Source organism: Aedes albopictus, chromosome 2, assembly GCF_035046485.1.
Source record: "Aedes albopictus strain Foshan chromosome 2, AalbF5, whole genome shotgun sequence".
NCBI classification, from domain to species: Eukaryota; Metazoa; Arthropoda; class Insecta; order Diptera; family Culicidae; genus Aedes; species Aedes albopictus.
The window spans coordinates 180,360,889-180,385,733 of record NC_085137.1 but is presented as its reverse complement, the minus strand read 5'-3'; the positions used below and the strand labels follow the sequence as shown (position 1 = coordinate 180,385,733).

At 40.8% G+C, this 24,845-nt stretch overlaps 1 protein-coding gene across 3 annotated transcripts in view; it reads left to right on the top strand.

The window, feature by feature from the left end:
• Positions 1-24,642, top strand: part of LOC109409249 (protein son of sevenless) — a 39,837-nt gene extending 15,195 nt beyond the window's left edge. Inside the window, exons 3-21 of one of the 3 annotated variants that reach the window (XM_062850801.1) lie at positions 3,062-3,181; positions 3,246-3,386; positions 3,459-3,623; positions 7,778-7,978; positions 8,044-8,173; positions 8,257-8,360; positions 8,437-8,663; positions 10,691-11,567; positions 11,700-11,714; positions 11,776-11,949; positions 12,646-12,741; positions 12,808-13,275; positions 13,348-13,464; positions 13,724-15,018; positions 15,192-15,603; positions 16,328-16,474; positions 16,809-17,194; positions 20,247-20,335; positions 20,428-24,642. In XM_062850801.1, the coding sequence (XP_062706785.1) occupies positions 3,062-3,181; positions 3,246-3,386; positions 3,459-3,623; positions 7,778-7,978; positions 8,044-8,173; positions 8,257-8,360; positions 8,437-8,663; positions 10,691-11,567; positions 11,700-11,714; positions 11,776-11,949; positions 12,646-12,741; positions 12,808-13,275; positions 13,348-13,464; positions 13,724-15,018; positions 15,192-15,603; positions 16,328-16,474; positions 16,809-17,194; positions 20,247-20,335; positions 20,428-20,462 (5,199 nt within the window). In that variant the 3' untranslated portion in view covers positions 20,463-24,642. Of the gene's footprint in view, positions 1-3,061; positions 3,182-3,245; positions 3,387-3,458; positions 3,624-7,777; positions 7,979-8,043; positions 8,174-8,256; positions 8,361-8,436; positions 8,664-10,690; positions 11,715-11,775; positions 11,950-12,645; positions 12,742-12,807; positions 13,276-13,347; positions 13,465-13,723; positions 15,019-15,191; positions 15,604-16,327; positions 16,475-16,808; positions 17,195-20,246; positions 20,336-20,427 lie in introns of all 3 variants that reach the window. The other 2 variants (XM_029859090.2, XM_029859089.2) reach the window with 2 other exon arrangements.
• Positions 24,643-24,845: the final 203 nt, after the last annotated feature.

Below are 24,845 nucleotides of genomic sequence, written 5' to 3'. Positions count from 1 at the left end.
TGCAGGAGTGATGCATGCACAGCAAAGAACAACACAATACTCCTGTCACACGATATACAAATGCATACAAAATAATAGCATGAAACGAGCTCACCCATTTATGTGCATCTATCTATCTCCTCATCTTTGACTGTCTGAGGCTCCTGACAAAGAATCGAAAAAATCTTCGCAGATATTTGGCATGCTGTCCAGCTGCCATGCCCATGTCCATTTCGTCCACAAAGCACACAAATTGACCGGATTTTGTGAAAATCGTTCCCCGGTTGTTGAGCCCGGCTCGTCGCATTACATCTGCCAGAGCGATGTTGAAGAATAGACAAGAGAGTCCGTCACTTTGTCGCAGTCCCCGGCGAGATTCGAATGAACTGGATAGTTCACCCGAAACCCTTACGCAGTTTTGCACACCGTCCATCGTTGCTTCAATCAGTCTATTCATCTTCCCAGGAAAGCCGTTACATGTTGTCCAATGTGTAAATGTGATTTGTTGTGAATAATTGATGTTTTACACGGCATTCTATTGATTTAACCAGCCGATGTCGCAAAAGTACATCAAACGATGTGAAATAATATTATGCTTATTGTTTTAGCTAGTTTGCCTCTATTTCCTTCAGGATCTGTTTATTGGGATGCCAGGTTGTGGAATTCATCCAAATCTGGACAGATTTTAGGTTTATAATGGTTTACTTTTAACGGTTTTCTGAGCAATCGGTAGAGCAGTCCAAGGCGCTTAAGTAGTGCTTCATGTTTCAATGTCGTTTTCTACAGAACAAAATAAGTTGAAACAAAATATAAAATACGCTGACTTTGTGGAGATAAATGATTGTTTTCCATACAAAAAACTTTCTCTATGGGCGCTTGTAATTTGTTAATCAGTTGCTAAAATCATTCCCGTTATTTAGTGGCCACCCGTTATTATGTGTTATCATATACTCTCGCTAAAGACTCTATAAAACTAAATTCATTGTTTATCGTTATAAGAGGATGGATTTCCCTTTTTACCTGGAATTTTGTAATTTTCTCACGTTTGCTAATAAATTAACAAAATTGACCCTTCGTCCATAATCGCTTCATATACTTTTTTGTAGATTACACTACAACCTGTTTTTTTGCTATTGATACGTCCACGCAAATTCAGATTCTTGTAAAAAATCACTTCTGGCTGGAGAATAATATGTAGTTGCAAAAGTAGGCACTCATATACCAAGCTTTTTTTAAAGACGTTAAGGACAAACGTCTTGGAATCTCAGTTCAGCATTGCATCAGAGCTTCAAATGCTCAAAAGATGTAATTTTCTAACAATAGTGTAAATTTTATTTTGTTCTTGCTAAGCTTAACCCTTTCTTTCCCACAAGGTTTTTTGGCTTTTAAAATTAGATAAAAATGTTTCTAAACAAATCACCAGAACAAAAGATGTATAGTTTTACTCCAAAATATCGTTAGATATTTTGTGATCCATTATGAAGATGGATGTACTGAAGGCACATTTTGTTTTTTATTTGTATATTTTTTTCCAAAACTAGGTATATAGGGGAAATTATGTATTTTCGGCAGATTCGTTCTCTTCGTCATGGGGTATTTTTTGAAAGCTGTTGAGGCCAAATTTAGCCTCAAATCCTTCCCACACACTTAATTTGGAATACCGTGTTCGGTAAATTTTTGACGAAAATAGAACAGCAGTATACAGCTATACTGCACTGTTTACCTTTTGCACCAGGTTTTGACAGTTGGTATACTGAGCCTCAGTAAAATCGATTACCGAAGCTACCGAAACAGTTCTGCTGTTCTATTTTCGTCAAAAAATTGCTGAACAGGCAATTCAGGATTGAGTGTGCAACCATGCTGAATTATGGCGTTAAGTTTCAAGAAATTCAGCCGACAAAAACCCCCCATGACGAAGAGAACAAACCTGCCGATAATACCCATCGTCACCCTATTTATAAATTGCCCATTACACCTTTAATGTATCGGGAAATTCTAATCTAGCCCTTCTGTAAAACTTAATGGTACTTGTCGGACTTCTTGCATTCATCATAAGTAGTTATTCGGACATGGTTCGCTTCAAATCTATGGATCGCTGGGCAAGAGTTTGACTCATTTATCTATCGATCGTTTCGGAGGTTTAGTTTCGGGCTGTGATATTTGGTAGGCTTGCAGCGTTTTGTTTGTCTTAGAACTTCAACTTCAACTGTCAAAAAAACATAACATTCTAACCTGCGTGTATCGCTTGGCTATCCTTTAGAGTTTGAAGAAGTGTATGACAGACCGACTGCATGTCTTTCGACGTGTGTCACATCTTGGGATTCGGCTTTTGACCTGAATTGTAGGCGGAAAAGTCAGACTCTTGCAAGGTGATATGAAACATTCTTGATGGGAATCCACGACACATCCACGACAAATAACTAACAACTTGAAAAGAACCTAACAAATTACATTGACATTACTACAAAAACCAATTTTCCTACTTTCCACTTGACATAATAGTTCATTAAACATATACAAACATCTGATGAAAAAATAAAAATGATCTAACTTATGCTGTATTTGTATGAGCAATGCAAAGTAGTGGAGCACCTGCGCTATCATGGGAAAGAGAGGGTTAAAATAAGAAAATCCGGCGTGCAGGTTTAGTTTGTTGTTTGTTACATTTATGAGGAGATGCAAAAGCCAACTATCTTGGTAACGAATTTGTTCATAAACCTCTATTATCACCTTTTTAGTTTCAAAAGGTCACGAAACTAGGTCTTAGGAAACCGTTGGATCGTACAGTATGACGACACCAGACCACTAATCTTGGGAACTACGCTTACCCTTACTGAAGCTACGGATTTTGCAGTTTTAGCAGAATCCCATAAAGATTTGGCATGATCTGGTGAACACTTGCTTGGTAGATAATTGGAATTGGTAACACTAATTTGAAAGTGTAAATTTTGTTGCGTAACATTAACAACATTGAATACATTACGAGTTTGACTGCTTCCGTTCAATATTGGTCGAAGCTTTCCAGTAGTAATTCTTATATTATCCTAACCATTAATTGTTTTTTTTTCTACTTCCCTTCTAGGTTCTAGAGCAAGTGCATCCGTCGTTGCAAGCCCGCGAGGATGCTCTGCTCTACGTCGAAAGTTTATGCTTGCGACTGTTAGCGATGCTGTGTGCCAAGCCACCTCCGCATACTGTAGTGGTAAGTTGATTTTGGAAACCTAAAACGACGACAAAATAACACATCGGAAATTACCCTTCCTCAGGACGTCGAAGAAAGAATTGGGCGAACGTTTCCTACGCCCATTGACAAATGGGCCCTCGACGAGGCACGTGAGACAATAGACAAATCCAAAAAGAAGAAACCGGTGCTTCCGGTTGACCGAGTACATACCTTGCTGCAAAAGGTAGGCTTACTGAAGCTGGATCAGCATTGACAACAGTTTGATGACTCATCTACGTTTTTTTTTTCCTAACAGGAGGTTCTGCAGTACAAAATCGACAGTTCGGTTTCATTGTTCCTGGTAGCGGTGTTGGAGTACATTTCGGCGGACATCCTCAAACTAGCCGGCAACTATGTCAAGAACATACGCCACATCGAGATATCCCGGGAGGATATCGAGGTCGCCATGTGCGCTGATAAGGTTTGAGCATTTTGTTTTCACGTTTCTGATTGATTCTACATTTTTTTAATCATTATTTTCTTGAATTCGTTGCCCAAACACAACAAAAGTCAAATTTTCGCTAAGTGTTAAGTGCGTTATCGTTTCGTTTTTGTTCGATGAAAGTTTCGGTTTTCTTTTTCGCTTTTTACAAACAGATAATATAAGCATTTCATCACTTTTAAATGGAATTATGATGAGTTGTTTTGATAAAGTTGAGTCAGTAAGGAAATGGCAATGAACTCTCGCGTCCATTTGTGTATCCAATGAGTAGAACTTATTAACTAAACTTGTAGCGAAAGCAAAGGGATTGTTTTTATACAACGACATTATTTGGAACTGGTCAAACATATTGTATACATGTTTTACTAGATTTTTCGCATGATACGAGTATTGAGATTTTCTGCGTATTAGGTAGCTTTCATGAAGACATCAACGTGTATCGAGATCGCTGCGGATTTCTTTCTTGTAACACTAAACGCACATAGGGTAATTTAGCCAATAGTGGACCCCTAGAAATTACTCTAAAATTCCGGAGCCTATGGCTGAGACTCTTTAAGGACAGACTTATTAGAATCCCAACATGGCCGCCACAATGGACGACTTTGGCACCTACTCACGATTTCGAGGGCACAAATCTCTTCGTAAACAAAACCAACACACCTGAGCTTCTTATTTTAAGCTAATTACAAGTGAGCAAGAACAAAATAATAAAACGCACTGTTGTTTGAAGCTTGCTTCTCGAGATTTGTGCGTTTGAAGTTCTGATGCACTGTTGAAGCGGGATTTCAAGACGTTTGTCCTTAATAAAGACAAATCATTCTATCAATCTAAAATTCCTGCTCAAATCTGCTTCTACCGGTAAACTTCCACCGGGAGACCATGGGGCATGTGATGTACATACCTTCAAAAATATCTCCAAGATTAATTCCGTGTTTTTCTACTAAGACCCTTTTCGTATTCCTTGCAAAAGTTCTTCTGTTAATGTGTTCGAGACATTAACGTGTGCAGCTTTTTCTTTATTCTTTATTCTTAAGAATGGAAGAGAGCGCACTTGCCCCTCATTTGATTCTGGCCTTTCTCGTGTTTATCAAGGAGAATGAGTGAATTTTATATTCCTAATTGAGTGCCCTTAGGGATCGCTCCATGTATTCTTTGATTCAAAGAAGACTTGCAATATTACTTGTTAAATAGTTAATTGGAAATTTTGAAGGAATTTCAAGCAAACAAGCAATCCCGGGAGATCTTAAGCAACAATCTAGAGCAGTATCAAAACTGGAGAAACTGACGACAGTCCATTTTTGTCGATTGGTACAATTCCGATTAGGATCGCTAATCCTTATTTTCCGCAACAAACTGGATCTGTGGTGAACAACAACCATCCAGGGTAGTTGTTAAGCATTCTTGCAACATATTCTGCCTGCCCTATCTTTCCGGCTTTGGCTACCTTCTGGATGCTAGGTTCGCCATGGAGTGCAGCGAGCTCGTAGTTCATCCATCGCTGCCTGCACACCGCAGAAGATCGTCTTCAGCACTTGTCGCTGAAGTACTCGAAACGTAATGTCGAAAGCGTTCCATGTTACATTAACTCACTATCTCAGTACTTATTTGAGAGAACTGAAACTGATACTAGTACAGTACAAGTACATTTCGATATGTAGTAAAATATAGTGCATAGCTGTATATTAAGTTCTTCTCATTGGAAACTATACGTTGTAAATACTACTTAAAGAATGCATTGTTAGCTCAAGCATTAGAATAGGCGTACGTTAACGGTTATCATGCGTTGATTATTTCATTATTAGAAGCAATGCTTATCGCCAGCATTTTAGCAGCAAATTGTAATTCAAGCTCATCAGAAATTATTTATTATTTTATCTATATATCATATTCATTCCATCCATATTCGGTTGAATTCACTAAAAAAGTAAATTTATCGTATTTTAAGACATTTTTAGTAAATTCTATCGACTAATTTTATATAAAAATGAAGCAAAATTGGATGTATGCGACAAATTCATTTAAACAGCTAAAATAGTTAAAATATTCCATTACAGCGATCTAAAAGAATCAAACCTGGTGAATCCCTACAAGCTTTCTGTTTATCTCTTTTTTTCTGTTTTTTTGCTTTTCCATTCGTGTAGTTTTTGTTTGAAATCACACGTTGAACACTCAAATCAATACAAGATTTAATTTAACATTAACATACGTTGCAAAATATAATTTATGTTCTTTCATGCTGTCCCAAAAACAATCAAAAACAAACAAATAAATTAATTTCGATCCAATCAAAATAACCAAAAACACCGCAGGTGGTATGTAAATTTAATTTTCTCAAAATTTAAATCCTCTGTCAAAGTAACGAAAAAGTCCCAAATTTTGTTGTGACGATTTGATCTTATTTCATTTTTCTTCTCTCCCTGTTGATTTCGATCCGCTATCTGTCTGTTTTTTCTCCAATCTTCTCCGTACGAGACAAAACATCCGGTTTAGTTGTTTCGATTCGTTTTCTTCTGCTATCATCCAATCTCTTTCAAAACCAATCTACATAGATTCCAGTGTTCTTTTAGTTATCGTTGATTTAATGTGTCCGTTTTCTTGTCCTTATTTTTACTAGCCTTTTTTTCGCCTTCTTTTCGATTTAGGGCATCTATTTTCTATGTTAGTTTTCGTTTTTGTGCGAAAATGTTGTAGAAAGATGAGAATACTGTCCTCTACGAGAGCATCACTTTTATCACATTTCATAGATCTTCCAATTCCCACCAGTTGACATTGAGTTGTCTCTCCCCTTATACCTATTCATTGTTTTTTCAACCGGGAAGAACGTTCGAATTTAAGCTGTCTCTCTAGACTTCCGATTAACCTTTTGATTTTGCTTCTTTTTTATATTTATCTTTCTTTCACTGTTTCATTCCGCTCTCATTGCACATTCTTGCATCTTTACTAATTCACCTCTTGATAAGCAATTTCTCATCTGTATGTCTATCCATAGTATATTTAACTGTTGTTTTGAAGTGTGACTTAAAAATCTCACACTCACCTATTCCATTAATGTGAAGCTAGGAATAGAATTCTAGAATGTTCTTTTAAAAGTAAAATAAAAATGTTTCAAAATATTTTAAAATGGTCAACTGGTCAAATGGTCAAATGTTTGTTTAACCTAAAATAATAAAAAATACGAACAGGTGTAATGTGAGATCGAGAAACGCATGCTTTGTTCATAGTTGCATATGCATTTATGAACAATTTTTCATTTTTTTTTGCTCGAGCATGAGAAACATTATTTAAGCATGAACATCCATCTTCTATTATACGCAAAATTGTGTTTGATAGATATCCTAAATATAAACATCAAGGAAGTATAATACTGACTCGTACCATAATTGACGTACGACAAATGCAGGTTGATCAGTTGAAAACTGTGTAATCAAAACAGATCAGTACTTTTGTACTCAATACTTTTACAAAACTCATTGAAGCTCAAAGAAAAGACGGAAGTTAAGTTAAATCGTTGTTGTCCTTACCAACTGAGTTGTGGTTATTCATGAAATTTCAATGAGAAAAATCATCGAGGCCGAAAACGGGATGCAACTCAAAATAGTATAAATAGATTCATCAATACAGAATGCATTAATGCAAGAGAACTAATCAAAAATAAGCGTCATACTGTTTTGGTAAATGTTTTGGTTAGAACGAATTGAACACGAAAAACTAGTTGCAATTTTACGTGAATGTAAATCTTATTTATACTAACTGATGAACTATAGCAGTAAAGTCCCACATAAAACTGATCAACCTTAATTGATCTTCTTTTTATTCACATAATTTATGTTATGAACAACTGTGTCAAACTGTGTAGTTTATTACATATTTGATTTATTTGCCTTTATTATTAATCTTTTGACTGTTATCTTACCACCGCGACCTCCACAGCAAGTGTACACCGAAAACAATAACACCTGCATTACTACGGAGGCTTAGTTCACTTTAAGTTTGGATATCCCATTACCTTTCAGCATGTTCTACTTTATTTGTCTACCAGAAAAAAGGCACCTTGTTATGCGTGCAGTTATTACCAGCAGCTCGTCCAAATCGTTCTCTTTTTGCAACCACGTTTCGTTTTCCTTCACCCTCAGGTGCTCATGGACATGTTCTACCAGGGTGACAACTCGAGCTCGATGGCACCGAGCCCGTTGCCGCCAACGCCTCGTACTAGTCTCAGCTATGAGGAGGTCGTCAAAGAGCTCATCCACGACGAGAAGCAGTACCAGCGGGACCTGCACATGATCATAAGGGTGTTCCGCGAGGAGCTGGTCAAAATCGTCAAGGAGCCTAAGGTAGCGTAAAGTAAAAGCCATGAGCCTGATGGCTGAATTATTAAACTTCAACTTTTCTTGGACAGGAACTTGACCCAATCTTCTCGAACATTGTGGACATCTACGATCTGTCCGTAACGTTGCTGGGTTCACTCGAAGATGTGATCGAAATGTCCCAGGAGCAGACTCCACCATGCATCGGAAGTTGTTTCGAAGGTTTGTATGCGATACTTAAGAACTTTTCGTTAATGTCCGTATACCTGATACCTGAACCTTTTTGTGGCTTTTACTCTCAACAGAACTAGCGGAAGCGGCAGAGTTTGATGCGTATGCAAGGTATGCAAAGGATATCACGTCGGTTCAGGCAAAGGAAGCCTTAGCTAATTTATTGTCTAGGCCAGAGGTAAGAGCTTCTCAACAATTATTCAATAACTCAAATATTAAAACACTGTCCCCACTCTCCCGGGTTCCTATTTCAGGCGAATTCGCTGATGTCGGCCGGTCACGGTTTCAGGGAAGCGGTTAAGTTCTATCTACCAAAACTACTTTTAGGGCCCATCGGGCATGCACAGTTGTATTTAGATTATATTAAAATTTTACTACAGCTTAGTCCCTCGCAGGAGGATAAGGAGAGCTTCGAGCAGGTTCAGGGTTTGCTGAAACCCTTGCAGTGCGAGTTGCAGGGCATATCCTCACTGCTGCCTAAGTAAGTGAATTTGTCGCATTTTATATATTCTCGCTGAAATCGAGCCGTCGTTAAAAGCATTCTAGTATGGTGGCCACTCAGTAGACAATTGTGGGGAAAGTTCGAAGATCGGAAACCTCTAGGTAAAAATCAGTAAGCTACTAGAATTGTTGACATCTTGATACATGCCTCACAAGTTCTAACAAATTTTTCAATGTCTGAACTATCATATGCTTTTGAGTGGAATTTAGCGAAAACGGCATAAAATTTATGGGTCTTTCTGATCCATTGATCTCGTGGGCTTGACATCACCTAATCCAACCGCTACATTTATGGGTGCTTTAGCCGGCCTCACTGATTACAGAAACAGCTGATCCCAAGTCGATGTCCATATTTAGCAAACAAGTTTGTACAACTGTACTGCCCCTCTTCGCATGTCAGTCCCATGTTGTTTTTCAAAATGCCTACGTTTTACAGTACAACTCCAATTGTTTTCGAAAAAATGTATTCAATTCATGCATAAACCCTTTTTGTGGAACATTGAGCTGCTTGAGCTGTGAAATGAGGCGAGAAAAATACCAAAATTATTTTAAATGAGCTGGTGAGAGACAAAATTATGATTCGCATTAGAAACGACATGGGACTGACATGCCAAGAGGGGCAGTGTAGCAATTTCTTCTCAGATGACTTCGCAAAAATGTAAATTACGTTATTGTATGTACTGCGATTCTCGTTTGTAGATTGAGATCGCCTTTGGATCCTAATTTGCCTATCATTCCAATCATCGTTTCTACTCCTATACGAGTTGTCACGTCCGTATAGCCTCGACTAGTTTACCAACTTTCCTTCCTAGTCTGTACTTGACCGAATTTCTACGCTCACTACTCATTGCTTTCATTTGATTATTGGCTTTCTCGCTGCTAAGCAATTTTAACTCTATCACTTCCAGTGTAGACGCATCCGACATTAGTAGAGATTTTTGCAAATCCCGATCATGCATCCCCATAATCAAACGATCCCGGATTGCAGTTGCCTTAAACTGCTGAAAACTGCAAAGCTCTGCCTGCAGTTTCATCGACAAAATGGATCTTTCAGCAGATCCGTCCACCTTCTGGAAGCGGTAGATAGTAGATAGGCTGCAGCATGTCGGAGTCTACTATTCAATAGTGGAAAATATCAGTTTAAATTCGTCGTAAACAACCGTACCAGTAAGGACAATCAACAACGATTTCTTATTTTCTTCTGTCCAGCCGTTGAAAGAGCTTAGATGCTCTAGATGTTCAATTTAATTTGTGGAAGACGTACCTTTCATATGTATAATGGTGCAAAGTACCGAACGAAGGCACGGTTAAATCACAGAAAATCAGTACTTTTTTAGATATTTTATTTATTTAGGCTCATTTGTTTAATACAAAACTTTACGGAGCCGAGACCGAGACACAACAGAAATAAATGTTATTGCACATTGCTTTTTCGGACACGAGCTAAAGCCAGAACTAAACCGGCAATGCTACGGCGTAGCCGTAAGTCCGTTACTTTTTCATAACTATTCGCAGTCTTTGTTGCACTTCAAACGTATCCGAGAGGTGTGGTCCGAATCTTCAATTACTTTGACCTCCCATTCTTCCGAAGCTTCCTGTTTTGCTGATCCGCTCGTTTCTTCAGACACTACTGCAGCATAAGACCTGATTTCCGCTTCGTTCCGCTTTTTGATCTCGTGGATCGATTGGACATCAATATTTTTTTTGGTAGTTCCCAAAGGAGTTCGTGAACCAGAAAAACTCCCGACGGATGCAGGAATTTATTGATCGGTTCATCCGTTCTCTAGTTATATTGTCTCAAAAGGAAATCCAACTCTTTATTATATATACCTAGGAGAAAACATGAAAATTTTGGCAAAAACGATAAAAAAAACTCAGGAATCTACTAACAATATTGAATGGCCACTTAGTTCTACAATTAATGTAAAACGTAGCTTGCTATTAGCGAGAGTTCTTCATTTCCATTTCAGCGGACATATTAATGAAACATCCTCTTTTCCATCGCAGGGAATATTTCGCTAGGGTAAATAGTCGAGCTCGGCGTCAGTCGGCGATCGAGAAAACACGCGACCTTCAGAACAGTGTAGAGCATTGGGACAAAGACGTGGGTCAGTGTTGCAACGAGTTCATCCGGGAGGACACCCTTGCCAAGCTCAGTTCCGGCAAGCGGCAAACCGAACGGAAAGTGTTCCTATTCGATGGATTGCTGGTGTTGTGCAAAACCCGACGACAGATTGTGCCTGGCAACAACTACGATTACCGGTTGAAGGAACGCTTCTTCATGCGCAAGGTGGAAATCATCGACCGGCCCGACACGGAGGAGCTCAAGTATGCGTTCGAGATTTCGCCTCGGGAACCGACTAGCGTTGTACTTATTGCAAAAAATGCGCAACACAAAAACGACTGGATGGCGGATTTGGTTATGCTGAACACGAAATCCATGCTGGAACGCATTCTAGACAGTATTCTACTAGATATTGAAAAGAAACATCCACTCAAACTACCTAGTCCGGACAAATATGCATTTGCCGTTCCCGATTCGCCTTCGAACATAGTGCTGGAAGAGCGAGAAGGCACGGGAGTTCCACTGATCAAGGGCGCCACTCTGACGAAACTGATCGAACGGCTAACCTACCACATTTACGCCGATCCAATGTTTGTGCGTATCTTCCTAACAACGTATCGATCGTTTTGTTCGCCCAAAGAGCTTCTTAGGTTACTGGTTGAACGGTTTCAAATACCCGAACCGGGCCAGGTGAATGACAGTGCGAGTGACAAAGATCTAGTGTCCGACACGGACAAGTTTCATAAGAATTCCCAACGAGAGGATGTGAAGCGCTTCAAGAAGGAGTACATGCAGCCGGTCCAGTTTCGAGTACTGAACGTTCTTCGGCACTGGGTGGACCATCATTTCTACGACTTTGAACGTGATTCCGAGCTTCTGGAAGAGCTGCTAAAGTTCCTCGAAACGGTAGCGGGCAAACCGATGCGGAAATGGGTTGACTCAGTGCTGAAGATTGTACAACGGAAGGTGAGTAGCCTGGTGAAGGGGGAGTTGATTGTGGAATGTTAATCGTATGATTGTTTTACAGAATGAAAGTGAAGAAAGTCATCGGCAGATAACGTTTGCCTACGGTAATAGTCCGCCGGCAATCGAGCATCACCTGCCGTTGAACATCGGTGAGAATGAGTATAATCTGCTGATATTGCATCCGCTGGAGCTTGCCCGTCAGCTGACGTTGTTAGAATTTGAAATGTATAAAAATGTAAGTATTTGAGACAATTATATTTTAACTGTATACAGTATACGACCGATGTAATAATAATAGCCGACAAAACTGACACCGGCACCGACAAAATTGACAATATGTGTGATAGGGTATTGGTTCCCTTATTAAGCATGGGGCTCCCATTTTCATCCTACGAAAAACAAAGGATTAGAGCACTGTTTGTTTTGTTTCTTATTTTTGTATTTTTTGTTAGAAGTGAGCAGGCATGAAAACAAAAAGAACGGAATCAGTCGGTGCCGTAATCGTTTGTTTTCGAATAGGATGAAATTGGGAGCGTGAGATTACTGATGGCACACAAACCCTACAAGCATTTTTACCATTTAGTTTAAAACTTATCGCTGCACAAATGATCAAACATCAACTGTTGTGACTCAAACTTTGTTTTTTTTTAGTTGTCCACCGTAGTGCTGCTTCCACCTTTCAAATATCTCAATTTCCCTTTTTCTGTAAAAACCTTGACTCAATAGTCAATGTCGTTTGTAAATGGTAAATTTGGAATACCTAATAGAAATTATTGAAGTTAACGGTGTTGTGCAATTGGAATTCATAAAAAGTTTTTTCAACTTTCTTAGATTTACATCAGTAGTAATCGACTAGACTTATGACCTATAATCAACAGAAACTACAATTTTAGAAAAGATGTGTACATCACGTTATGTCTGCATATTTTAGGTGAAACCATCGGAACTGGTCGGGTCGGTGTGGACCGGGAAAGATAAAGAAACTACTAGTCCTAATTTATTAAGAATTATGCATCACACCACGAATGTATGTATTATCATAGTTACTGCAATCAGACCGCCCATATTAACACCAACATTTCGCCATTTCCAGTTCACCCGCTGGATCGAGAAGTCGATCATCGAGGCGGAGAATTTCGACGAACGTGTGGCAATGGCATCACGTGCAATAGAGGTGATGATGGTCCTGCAGGATCTAAACAACTTCAACGGTGTGCTGTCGATCGTTTCGGCCTTCCAGGGGGCGGCCGTCCATCGGCTCAAGCTCACGCTGGAGGAAATCCCCAAGAGCTACCAGCGGGCGCTGGCCGAGTGTCGGGAGCTGAACGATTCGCACTTCAAAAAGTATCAGGAAAAGCTGCGTTCAATAAATCCACCTTGTGTGCCATTTTTTGGAATGTATTTAACCAATATTTTACATATAGAGGAAGGGAATCCAGATTTTTTACCAAATACGGAACTAATAAACTTCTCTAAGAGAAGACGTGTAGCTGAAATTACTGGTGAAATACAGCAATATCAAAATCAACCATACTGTTTGAAAGTTGACAAAAAAATTAGGGTGAGTGAGAAGCACAATTCTAATCACCATGTGGGTCGCAAACTAATGTTTGTATTCTTTTATATATTACAGCCTTTTCTAGAAAATTTAGATCCTTTTAAAGGCATGAGCGTAACGGAGATCCAAAACTATCTCTACGAGGAAAGTAAAAGGATAGAGCCGAAAAATTGCCGACAACCATTGAAATTTGTGAGTGCTACATTTGTTATATCCTATTACTTATTGGTATACTTGTTTGGTTTGTTCCTTGGTACCATCTTTAGTTTTGAATAGAATTAAAAGATATTTATTGATTTATAATAAAATAGAACTCAGTCGATCGGATTTATCTCCGTCTCATGCAACAGCTTTAACTTGATTCAAATATTTGAGCAGTTTCCTAAAACTATAACAATCACTCAACGAAGTTCGTATTCTCAAAATACTTTTTTTATATTTTCTATTTTAGGCACGAAAGTGGCCCGACATTTCTCTGAAATCTCCCGGTATCAAGCCAAGAAGACACAACAGTTCAGCCAACTCATCGTTGAACCTGACGGGTACGTTGCCGTTTATCAACAAAGCGCCGCTCGGAAACAACAACAACATCGATACCGGTAGTGGAGCGGAACAGCAGTCGCCAACCGCTAGCTCATCGTCGTCTTCTGTGCTGGACTATTCGATATTTGCTCCCGTAAACATTACCAACCCGTCGTGGACGACGTCACGACATGTTTTCCCGTACCATCAGGATCCTGATAAACATATGCCACCATTTCATGTCATATATCCGCATCGGCATAATCAATTACCGCCAGTACCATCGTCGTCGTTGGCTGGTGGTGGACAGCAGCAAAACAACCATCACTTTTATAATTATCATCACGGGCATCAGCACAGCTTGTCCCAGTCTGTGGTCAATCTTGCATCAACGGCCGACCAGCAGATGGCGCCGGAGATTCCACGACGATCCGATAGTATTATCCTAACCACTTCTTCGCTATCGTCCCATACCCAGTACAACCTAAACAACAGTATCCTGTCCGAATCCAGCAGTAATACCGGTGACGGTGGTGGCGTTGGTGGTGTTAGGCTACATCCAAGTCCTCGCTATCCATCATCATCGATGAGTGCGCTTTCGTCGTCGTCCTCCGGCATAAGTAGTTCGTCGATCTATGGAGTTATGAGCGCATCGAACAGTGATGGTAACAGCAACAATAATCCTACTACTACTGCTAGCTTTAAACATACGCCATTGCTTAGTCAGAACAAAACCGTAGTCAATCCGTATGCTGAAGACAGTCCCCATTCGATTCTTTCAGCGTCCGGTGTAGGGGGCGGAGGCAGTCTCAGTCTGAGCAGCTCGTCTTCCACCAACGCCGCTAGTATTGTTTCCCTTAGTGACGGCCCGGCCGTTCCTCAACCTCCGCCACCGAATGCTGCCGGTATGGCCACCTCCCCTTGCACGACGATCTCTTCGCCATCTGCCAGTTCATCGTCGACGGCCGTGACCGCCGTGGGAGTCGGGCCCTCCTATGGCGCTAGTGCGACAACGGTTTTTGCTGCATCACCCTCATCCACCGACATTCCGCCTGCGATTAGTCCACGCACTGACAGGCCAGTTTGCCCGCCGCCGGCACCGTCGCGGAACCACGGCGGAGGAAGCGGGCCGACTGAGTTTAGCTACAACACTTCCGGACTGCCGACATCACCGCTAGCGACCGCTGGCAGTAGCTTTAGAATTAGTTCATCCAACACTGTAAGGTGAGTTTGAGAGTTCAAATTATTGCTTATAACTAGTTACTACCAACGCAGACACCTGTAACGTGGAATGGCCGAATATCGCATTGGCCATTCTGCTCAAAATTTCCTAAAAACAATATGTCAACGATTATTTCAAGACATACGCAACGAATGCACAATTCATTCTTCCGCAGGAATCAAAACTGTGATTTTACGACAGCGACTGGCAACCACTCGTCGTGTGAAAATTCGCCGATATTTCCCTCGAGCCCGCACATCCTTCCCATGGGTGGCGGTCAGGCATCGGTGATGGATTTCAACAACTGTGCCACTTCGCCGACGCTGTCCACCTCCGTATCGTCGACGTCGTCCGTTTACCAGACGACATTCAATGCCTCGTCGACAACGGCCGATTCGATGATCCTCAACACGACGGCGGCGAGCAACGACCTGGGCCCGCCACACTCACCGCATGTGAACGTACCAAATACACACAATATTCCTCCTCCCATGCCACCTCCTCTACCTCCTAGGGTTAGACGAAGAGAGTCCTCCGGAGAATCGTCACAATCTGCACAGGTGCGACAGGCACCGGATGCACCCAGGGTAAGTGTACCTATCATCAGATGGTAATAACTAACGGTTTTCCAAACGAGGTATTCCCTGTCGGTTTTGCTACGCTTCCCAGAATGTCGTTTTTCCAAACGCAGATTCCCCGAATGCCATTTTTTACAAATGGTTCCCGAATGACCCATTTCCCCTAATCATCCGTTATGTACCATCCTTTATTTTATAGGCGATTCTTCTCAATTAAATTTCTTCCCAGAGCTTAACCCTTTCCTTCCCACGACTTTAAACGACTATTTCTATGCCAAGAAAGCGTTTCCGAAAAAAAGTGCTTGAACAAAAGTTATTGCAAATTGGTAAAATTTATCGAAATCAACGAACAAAAAAATAATTGTAAATCAATAGTAGTTTGATTGTTTATCAATAGTTCCACTATTGAAACAAGTAGTTGGATGTTGGGTTTACCTAATAAGAATTCAATCATATTCTAAAAACTATTGCATTATATTCATCTGATTCCGTTTGTCTCGAGTTCGTCGAAATACGATGGTGGTCTAGAGCAACCATGGGAAGTAGAGGGTTAAATGTAAACTATTGAATAAAAATTACAGCCTTGCTTCATTTTTTTTCATTGCTTACTTGTTTTTTTTTACTTACCATTTTTGGTATGATGAGATATTCGGCTCTTGAGGAAATAACATACGAGGAAAAGTAGCATAAACCTTCAGATCATCTGTTCAATAAAAAATCTCCTTTTTCGCAGCTTCCTCCGAGAGATATTAGTCCACCTCCGTTACCACCACGTATCCACAGTCACTCGCACTACTCATTCGGAAATGTCCAACAACAACAGCAGTTGGCGCACAGCTCAGGAGCTTTCGACAGTTGGAACCACATAAATGTATTACCGGTGAGTAATCTCTAGCATTAGCCCTCGAATGGGTCTGTGTCATTTGGCATAAAGTCATTTGGCATAAGGCCGTTTGGCATAAGGTCATTTGGCATAAAGTCAATTGGCATAACGGTCATTTGGCATAATGGACACTTGGCATAATAAAGAAGGGTGCATTTCGGTTATGCCAAATGTCCATTATGCCAAATGACCGTTATGCCAAATGTCTTTATGCCAAGTGACCTTATGCCAAACGACCTTATGCCAAATGACTTTATGCCAAATGTCCCGCTCCCCCCTCGAATGACTCCCTCTGCAATTACTTCTTCTCTCACTTACCTACAACCCACAGGATGAATCTCCATCTTCGTCATCGTCGTCGTCGACGCTGACCCGGGACAACTTGAACCAACACAACATGAGTACCACCCAGCAGGCACTCATGTTGCCACATACCAGCACCATAATGATGCGTCGAAACTCGGCCATGGATCGAGGATCGAGAGAGAAGGTACCCAACATTGCCGCATCGCCGTCGCTTTCCGGACTTTCCAGTGCAACAGCATCAACAACAGCGGTGGGTGGTGCTGCCGGAACGTCAGTCGGTAGCGGGCCGGTCAGTTTACCTTCAACCAGTGGGGTGGCACCACCACCACCATGCGGGACGAAGAATAAATCCGTTCAAAATTCACCCGTATCGCAGCAGCAGCAACCCCCCGTGCGTGATCGACGGACAAGGTGAGTAGTAACTCATAGATCTTTATATCACTGGTTTCATATGGAACCATGGGTACACTGGGTAATTAAGGAACAACGAGCTCATCGCAATAGCGAAGTCACTTAAGGCTCAATTGAGAATGACACATGTTTCAGAACTAGAAAAGCACTTTTTCCCAAAACGATCCACAAATCGAAAAAAAAGAATGTCTTATTGTTTATTTAGTCAATAAGACAATCGGACACGCTGGTTTTGTTCACTTTTTCAACATTCTGGAGAAAAAGTGCTTTTTCAGTTTTGGATAATGCGATTCTCATTTGAGCCTGAAGTTGAACGGTACTCCGAAAGTAGCCATCAAGACGGCCATCCAGGCTAGTCATGACATGTTCAGAATGGCTATGTAGAAGTGCCTAGACAGAGGCGAATTTTCGGAGAAGTGGAAAACCCGATGACTCTGGCCTCTCGGATAACCAGTTCGGTTTCCGGAAGGGTCGAGAATACCCACAGGCTGATGTGTCTTAGGGTGGTGTGCCGCAGCGTATGCCGCACGGTCTCAAAGGAAGCGTTATGCGTGCTAGCGGGCATGATGCCCATAGCACTAGTGGTGGCAGAGGACGAAGAGTGCTTCGAGCGACGCAGTACAAAAGGCACATGACGGATTGCCAGAACATCGTCGATGTTGAAATGGCAGAGAGATTGTGATTCCTCCAGTAAGGGTAGGTGGCCACACCCAAATGGACGAGCAGGCCCCATACTTACCTTACCGGTCAGGCTAAGGCCGGGGTGGCCTCTACTGTACATAGTAGCCGCCTCCATTCCACTCGGTCCATGACTGTTTGTCTCCAGTTCCGCACTCTGCGTAGGGTCCGCAGATCGTCCTCCACTTGGTCGACCCACCTAGCTCGCTGCGCTCCACGTCTTCTTGTTCCGGTCGGATGACTCTCGAGAACCATTTTAGTCGGGTTGCTATCCGACATCCTGATGACGTGACCCGCCCACCGTAGCCTCCCGATTTTCGCGGTATGGACGATGGTTGGTTCTCCCAGCAGCTGATGCAGCTCGTGGTTCATTCGCCTTCTCCAAGTCCCGTCTTCCATCTGCACTCCGCCGTAGATGGTACGCAACACCTTCCGTTCGAAAACTCCAAGGGCGCGTTGGTCCTCTGCACGTAGGGTCCATGTTTCGTGCCCATAGAGGACGACCGGTCTAATCAACGTTTTGTAGATGGTTAACTTCGTGTTACGGCGAACTTTATTCGATCGTAGAGTTCTGCGGAGTCCAAAGTAGGCACGATTTCCTGCCACAATGCGCCTCTGAATTTCTCTGCTGGTGTCGTTGTCGTCGGTCACCAGTGAGCCCAAGTACACGAATTCTTCAACCGCCTCGATTTCATCACCGTCGATATGAATTCGGGGTGGCGGGCGCGGTGATTCCTCCCTGGAGCCCTTTGCCATCATGTACTTTGTCTTCGACACATTAATGACTAATCCGATTCGCCTGGCTTCACTCTTTAGTCGGATGTACGTTTCCGCCATCGTCTCAAATTTACGAGCAATAATATTAATATCATCGGTGAAACCAAGCAGCTGAACGGACTTCGTGAAAATCGTCCCACTCGTGTTTATCCCCGCTCTTCTTATTACACCCTCCAAAGCAATGTTGAACAGCAAGCACGAAAGACCATCACCTTGCCGTAACCCTCTGCGAGATTCGAAGGGACTCGAGAGTGTCCCTGATACTCGAACTACGCACATCACTCGATCCATCGTCGCCTTGATCAACCGTATCAGTTTATCCGGGAATCCGTAATCGTGCATAATCTGCCATAGCTGTTCTCGATCGATTGTATCATACGCCGATTTGAAATCGATGAACAAGTGATGTGTGGGCACGTTGTATTCGCGGCATTTCTGCAACACCTGGCGGATGGCGAACATCTGGTCCGAGCAGCCCCATGGCGAGGTGAATTTTCTCTTGAAACAATTTCTGTCAGGCCATGAGGTTTTAGGTGGTGTCTGCACAGATTCGGACACGCAGCCTCCCCCGCATGTCCGGAGTGTACAAACTGTGACGAGACCGGAGCATGTGCTCTTTGAATACCCATGTTTCGGGGAGCAAAAGTCGAGTATGCAGGAGGTATGCGGTAGAGATATCACGCACGGCTGACAACATTCTTGAAAGGATGTGTACGGAGGTGGACAAGTGGGATTCCGCTACTTCCACGGTTTCTCGAATCGTACTGGAACTACCGAGAAAATGGCGAGCCGAACATTTGATAGTTGAGTAGCCCATACTAACGTCATACTAACATTCCTTCCCATCCTCGATGCCCGTAAGGATGTGGCCTGCGCCGTTATTTACTCAATAAAGTTTGGAATTATCGAAAATGCACATTGAGAGCGGTACACCAAGCTCATGCTGAATCGTATATGCGCATGAGCATAGATGACCGTTTCATAGTTGCTACTCCGTGGTTGACCAAAACAATTGAAATTGCACAAGGAACCAACAAACGGAGCGGTGGAGTAGCTACCGCTGTCAATGTGCATTTTCAAGAATTCCACACAAACTAAGTGAATAACGGCGCCGGCCACTTCCTTACGGCCATCGTTAGTGTGGACGTACATTGCTACTAGAGACCGAGATCACCTCATCTTCTCCACGACTGTCACGGGAAGGAGTGTTTGTTAGTGGAGAATCAACAGAAAGTGATCAGGCTGTGATATTTAGTGGGAAGATACTTTATGACCAAGGAAGTCAAAGAAATTGCTTTTACGAAAAGTGCCTGGACCAACCGGGAATCAAATACGTTGTCAACCTTAGCATGGTCATGTTGGATACCCACGCCTTTACAGCTGTGGCTATATGAGCCATACTAAGTAGGGGTCACCTATAATTAGTGAACTCTCAACTTACTCTTAGTGACCCGAAGGCCTGAGAGTCCATTGAAATCCCAGCAAATTTCTAACGAACTCCATACATTCACATGCTTAGTTACTATGTTAACAGTCGTTATTGGGTTACTGGGTAGTATATTTAAACACTTTGTCTTTGTTTTTCTTCTACTTACAGTACGAATACATCGCCAAGATTTTCACCCGGAGAAACCACACCTAGATTACCTCCGAAGCCAAAGCAAACCAATCAGTCATCACATCCAGGTGAGTAGAGTTATTCATTCGAACTACAATCCTTCCGTATCAAATTGTTTGAACCCATTGGTGATTCCGTTTTTCACTTGCCATACACCCAGATCGAACCATGTTCCAATATCCAAGCACAAACTGACCGAACGGGAAAGGTTGCGGGCGGCGTTTCTTACGGTAAATGGTACGGTGTGTGCATTCTTTTGAGAGGATGGTCATCATGCGACAGGTCAGTAACCAGAGTAAACCAGCAGACCAGTGCTTGTCTGAGGGGATGGGGATCACAGTAGCAAATGGACAGGCAACAGAAGCTAGGAGCTGGATTTGTTGTTAAACGCTTCATTCAGAGTGCGCGATGCAAAAGGACAAACGGAAACTAAAGTTGGAAGCAGCCAGGCATGTTATGTAATTATTGTAACGGTTATATTTTACAACTTTGACAAATTTTACCATTTTATTTCAAACAGTGCGCATGGATCATGAGATCTTGTTACGCTTTATGTTAGAGCAGAGCAGATAGTGGAGAGGAAAGTATACAAAACAAATAATAAAGTGCCATAGTTAGAGGATAGATTGAGAAAATTTTATTTCAGCTTCGCGAGTTCAGAAACTGTAATATGAAACTAACGGTGAAATAAAAAAAACAGCTAGACTCCGTAACTTTCTTACACTTATAAGGCCATCTGTCGTTAAAAAAACGAAACAAAAAAAGAAGATTAGACGCAACTGTATCGTGTTCCTATATTTGCTTAAATTTACTATTTAGCTGGAAAGAAGTGGGAATGAAGAGGCCAGATGGTAATAGACAAGAGAGCGATCTGTGTTAGCTGTTGCCTACCGAGCTATCTGTGGAGGTTTAACGATCTCTTGTAGTCGTGAGTTCCTCGCTTTCTTATACTTCATCAGGAATTTACAGGGTTTTCGGGCAAAAAATTACTATTCAAAAACTCATTCAAATCAAAACCCTAGAACTTTTGTAGTGCGACCTAACTACAACTAGATTGATAACATTACAACTTGTTTCCTTCATTTTTTAAACCGCAACTTAAGGCGAAACTGGAAGCATTTTCTCATTTGTTCGGTTTTTGATTTTTCATTAAATAAAGAAGCAATATTTTAATAATCGGTTTTCGTGCATATGTAGAGTATGGATCAAGGTATCTTCTGATTTTTTTTTTGAGGTGGAAAATGTTTTCCATTTTTGCAAAAACCATTTTTTTGTGAAATTTTGTTCAAAAATGGTTTCTGCAAAAACGAAAAACATTTTCCACTACAAAAAAAAAAATCAGAAGATACCTTGATCCATACTGTACATGTGCACAAAACCGATTTTGAAAATATTGCTTCGTCATTTAATAAAAAATCAAAAACCAAAAAGTGAGGAAATGCTTCCAGTTTCGCCTTAATGCAAAATGGTACCATAGACTACAGTCAAGACTACGAAATACCGAAGAAAATCCTTTTGTTTTAAGTTGAAGTAACAACGCTATGTCTATGATAAAATACATCGGTCGGACTCGATTATCCGGAGTCGCATTCTGAAGCTTTCCAAACAAATATCTGGGACACATAATACTACACTAACTAAAATTTTGGCATTTTTTCAAACCTTCTATCACAGACAAACAGATGTACCACTTCGAACATGTTATCATAGTCACGGAAACAAGTTGCAACGTTCCGTTTGTTAGGGGAAGTTTTAAAACGCGACTCAAAACAAACAAGTCCGACCTCTATTTTCTTCTGTGTTAACCCTTTCCCGCCCATGGTGTCTGTAGAGCACCAAAACTTTCAACCCTTGTATCTCAGAAACTAATGAAGTTTTTAAAATGTTTGAGTTGTAAGTAATAATTTTACATGTTTTCTCTATCTTATAGCAAAACATGAAGTATGCGCGTTCAAATTCAATGTTTTTGTTTAAAAAAAATTTTAACCCTTAATTTGATGCCATATGAATGGTGTTCATATGCACCGCTGGGCATATGGCATGCAAAAATTGAGTAATTTTTGGAGGTAATCATTGTTTGCAATCCTTTCTAGATTTCTGATGGCGTAGAAGTTCAAAAAGTTTTTAGGAACAACTCATCTCTAATCGTAATCGATTTGCAGAAAAGTGGTTCGCAAAGAGATTTTTGCGGATTGTCAAAAGAATCCTGTTGTTTAAACGTATTTAACAAGAAAAGTGATAATATAATGTTCTCCTTATTCCTGGTGTAGCTCCAGAGCGCCACCTCAAATTTGAGTTCTTATTGAGCCTTAGAGAATAATTTATGCATAGAAAATAAGAATTTGTTCTACCCATGAAGTCATAGGCGGGATAGGGTTAACTAGATTTTACTTCCCTTTCAAAAAAAGGACTCGCAGTTTGTGAGTTTGTCGAGAGCGAGATTCGATCCCAAATTCTCGGTATGTAAGGAATACGCTTAAACTTCACACCAGGTCCGCTCCACCTGAAAAACCAGATAGGTATTGCAGTGCAAATGATGGTGTAGCCACAGACAAACAGACGTATCACTTTTTCTTGCTGTGAGACATCTGTTTGTCTGATCAAGGATGACATTGGGTATTGTCTGCAGATTTGTCCTTTTCGTCATGAGGAGTTTTTGTCGGCTAAATTATTTAAAACTTGACGTAGGGAAAGATTTGAAGCCAATTTTGAGTTCAACCGCGTTTAAACATTTATTTTTTATCTGCAAAATGTTGATGATAAAGATCGTTCAGTAGACAACGGACAATATCAGATAGCCCTCTCGTACAATTGTCAGTATTCAAAGTTCGCACAAACACCCACAGCAAATACAAATCAAGAAATGCAAATCGTAAACCGCAACCATCGTAAAAAAATAAAACAGGATAGAACTACAAAACTAAAACTTTCTTTAATCATTGATGAAACCAACGCTGTAATGGATGTTTCACTCGGAGCTCCTTGTCAGCTCCGACCTTTAGTGGATGTTTTGGGTCAATCAAAACGAACAAAACCGTATAAGCAAGCATACACAACCTGTTTGCAAATGGGCAATAAGGTCGTAGCAGCAGTGTTATTCAAAGTTGTGTACGCGGAAGAGACGCAAGAGCGGGAGAGAAAGAGAGATTCAAGTGTGATATATTTTTCGACGATGCGAGAAGCGTGTGCAGTTGGTTAGAGAAAGAGCGTGTGATAAAAGTAGAAAACAAAACGCAGAAGTATAAGTAAAGGCAAAAATTGTAGAAGCGAACAATGTACACGCAGGTATAATAAAAATGCAAGTAAAGAGCATAAACAATAAATGTTACTGTAAGTATATAATACAAGAAAGCGAAAAAAAAATAAACAAACAGATCGATACAATATATACAGATAAAAAAGAAATGTGATTGATTTAAAGCAGAGATAAGTATAAACAGCGAAGCGGACAGCAAGCATAGTAGAAATCAGAGGAAATTATATATTATTATAACTGCAGAAATTAAACAAAAAGAAATCGTGAATGTAACATTGTAAATATATCAAAACCAGTGTTTGAAGAAAAACATACGTTGTTAGCCATGCAGGAGAACAGAGAAGATTGGAAACTTAATAGGGAAACAACTAGCAAGAACGAAAGTAAGGAAACGCAAAGCTGTGAGAAAAAAAAATGTACGGAAGCAAGAGTTGTTAAATTCAGATAATATACAAAAGTAAAAGAGTCGAAAAATTACCTTATCATCGTTGTATGATGCATAAATGGATTTATGTAAAAAAAACGGACATGAGTATTGAATTAAAAAAAAAGCAGAAAGAAAACATAAATGTTTGAACAATTGTGAAAAGAAACAACAACCGTTTTATCATTGTTCCGAAATCATTACCCATGTAGGGGCGGCTTTATTTCGATAGTAACATGGAAATTGCAGTCATCATTGTAGTTTTATTTTATTCATTCAGTTGCTTAACAATAGGCTTTTGAACAACGATACGAAGAAACGGAGATCGGAGCGACAAAAATTAATGAGCATTTTCCCAGTTCTACCAATAATGTTTGCCATTGACTGACCGAATATGTTCCATTGATTACCACAATAATAGTTCGGACTGTAGTTCCGCACTAACCTACGCCTATATTTTACAGTAATGCTGTTTTTGTGTTTTGGCAGCAAGCTCATTTGGAGTTTTGCTCTACATCAAGTGCGTAAAAATACCTACTGCTTCTATAGAAGGTGGAAAATGTGCAGGACAGTTAGATTGTTTAACTACTACATGATCAACATTTGATTTTCAATGGCGCTTAGTTTCGTGTCTCCTGTTGCTTTCATATCTAGTTTCATCTTTATAGGCATAGATGTGAGTCGATCCAAACAAATAAATAAATAAAACAAGAGTAATAACAAACTCATTCAAAAAATCATACTTTTTTTCAGGCTACGTACAACATACCGAACTGAGGTCATTTGCCTCTTCCCGGCAACTCCAACATGGTATACCTGCTCGTGGCACTGGTCGAGCTGCCAACCCCAGGTAACCAACTCCGGTTGGAACTTTGGTGGGAAGGTTAACAGAAAAATA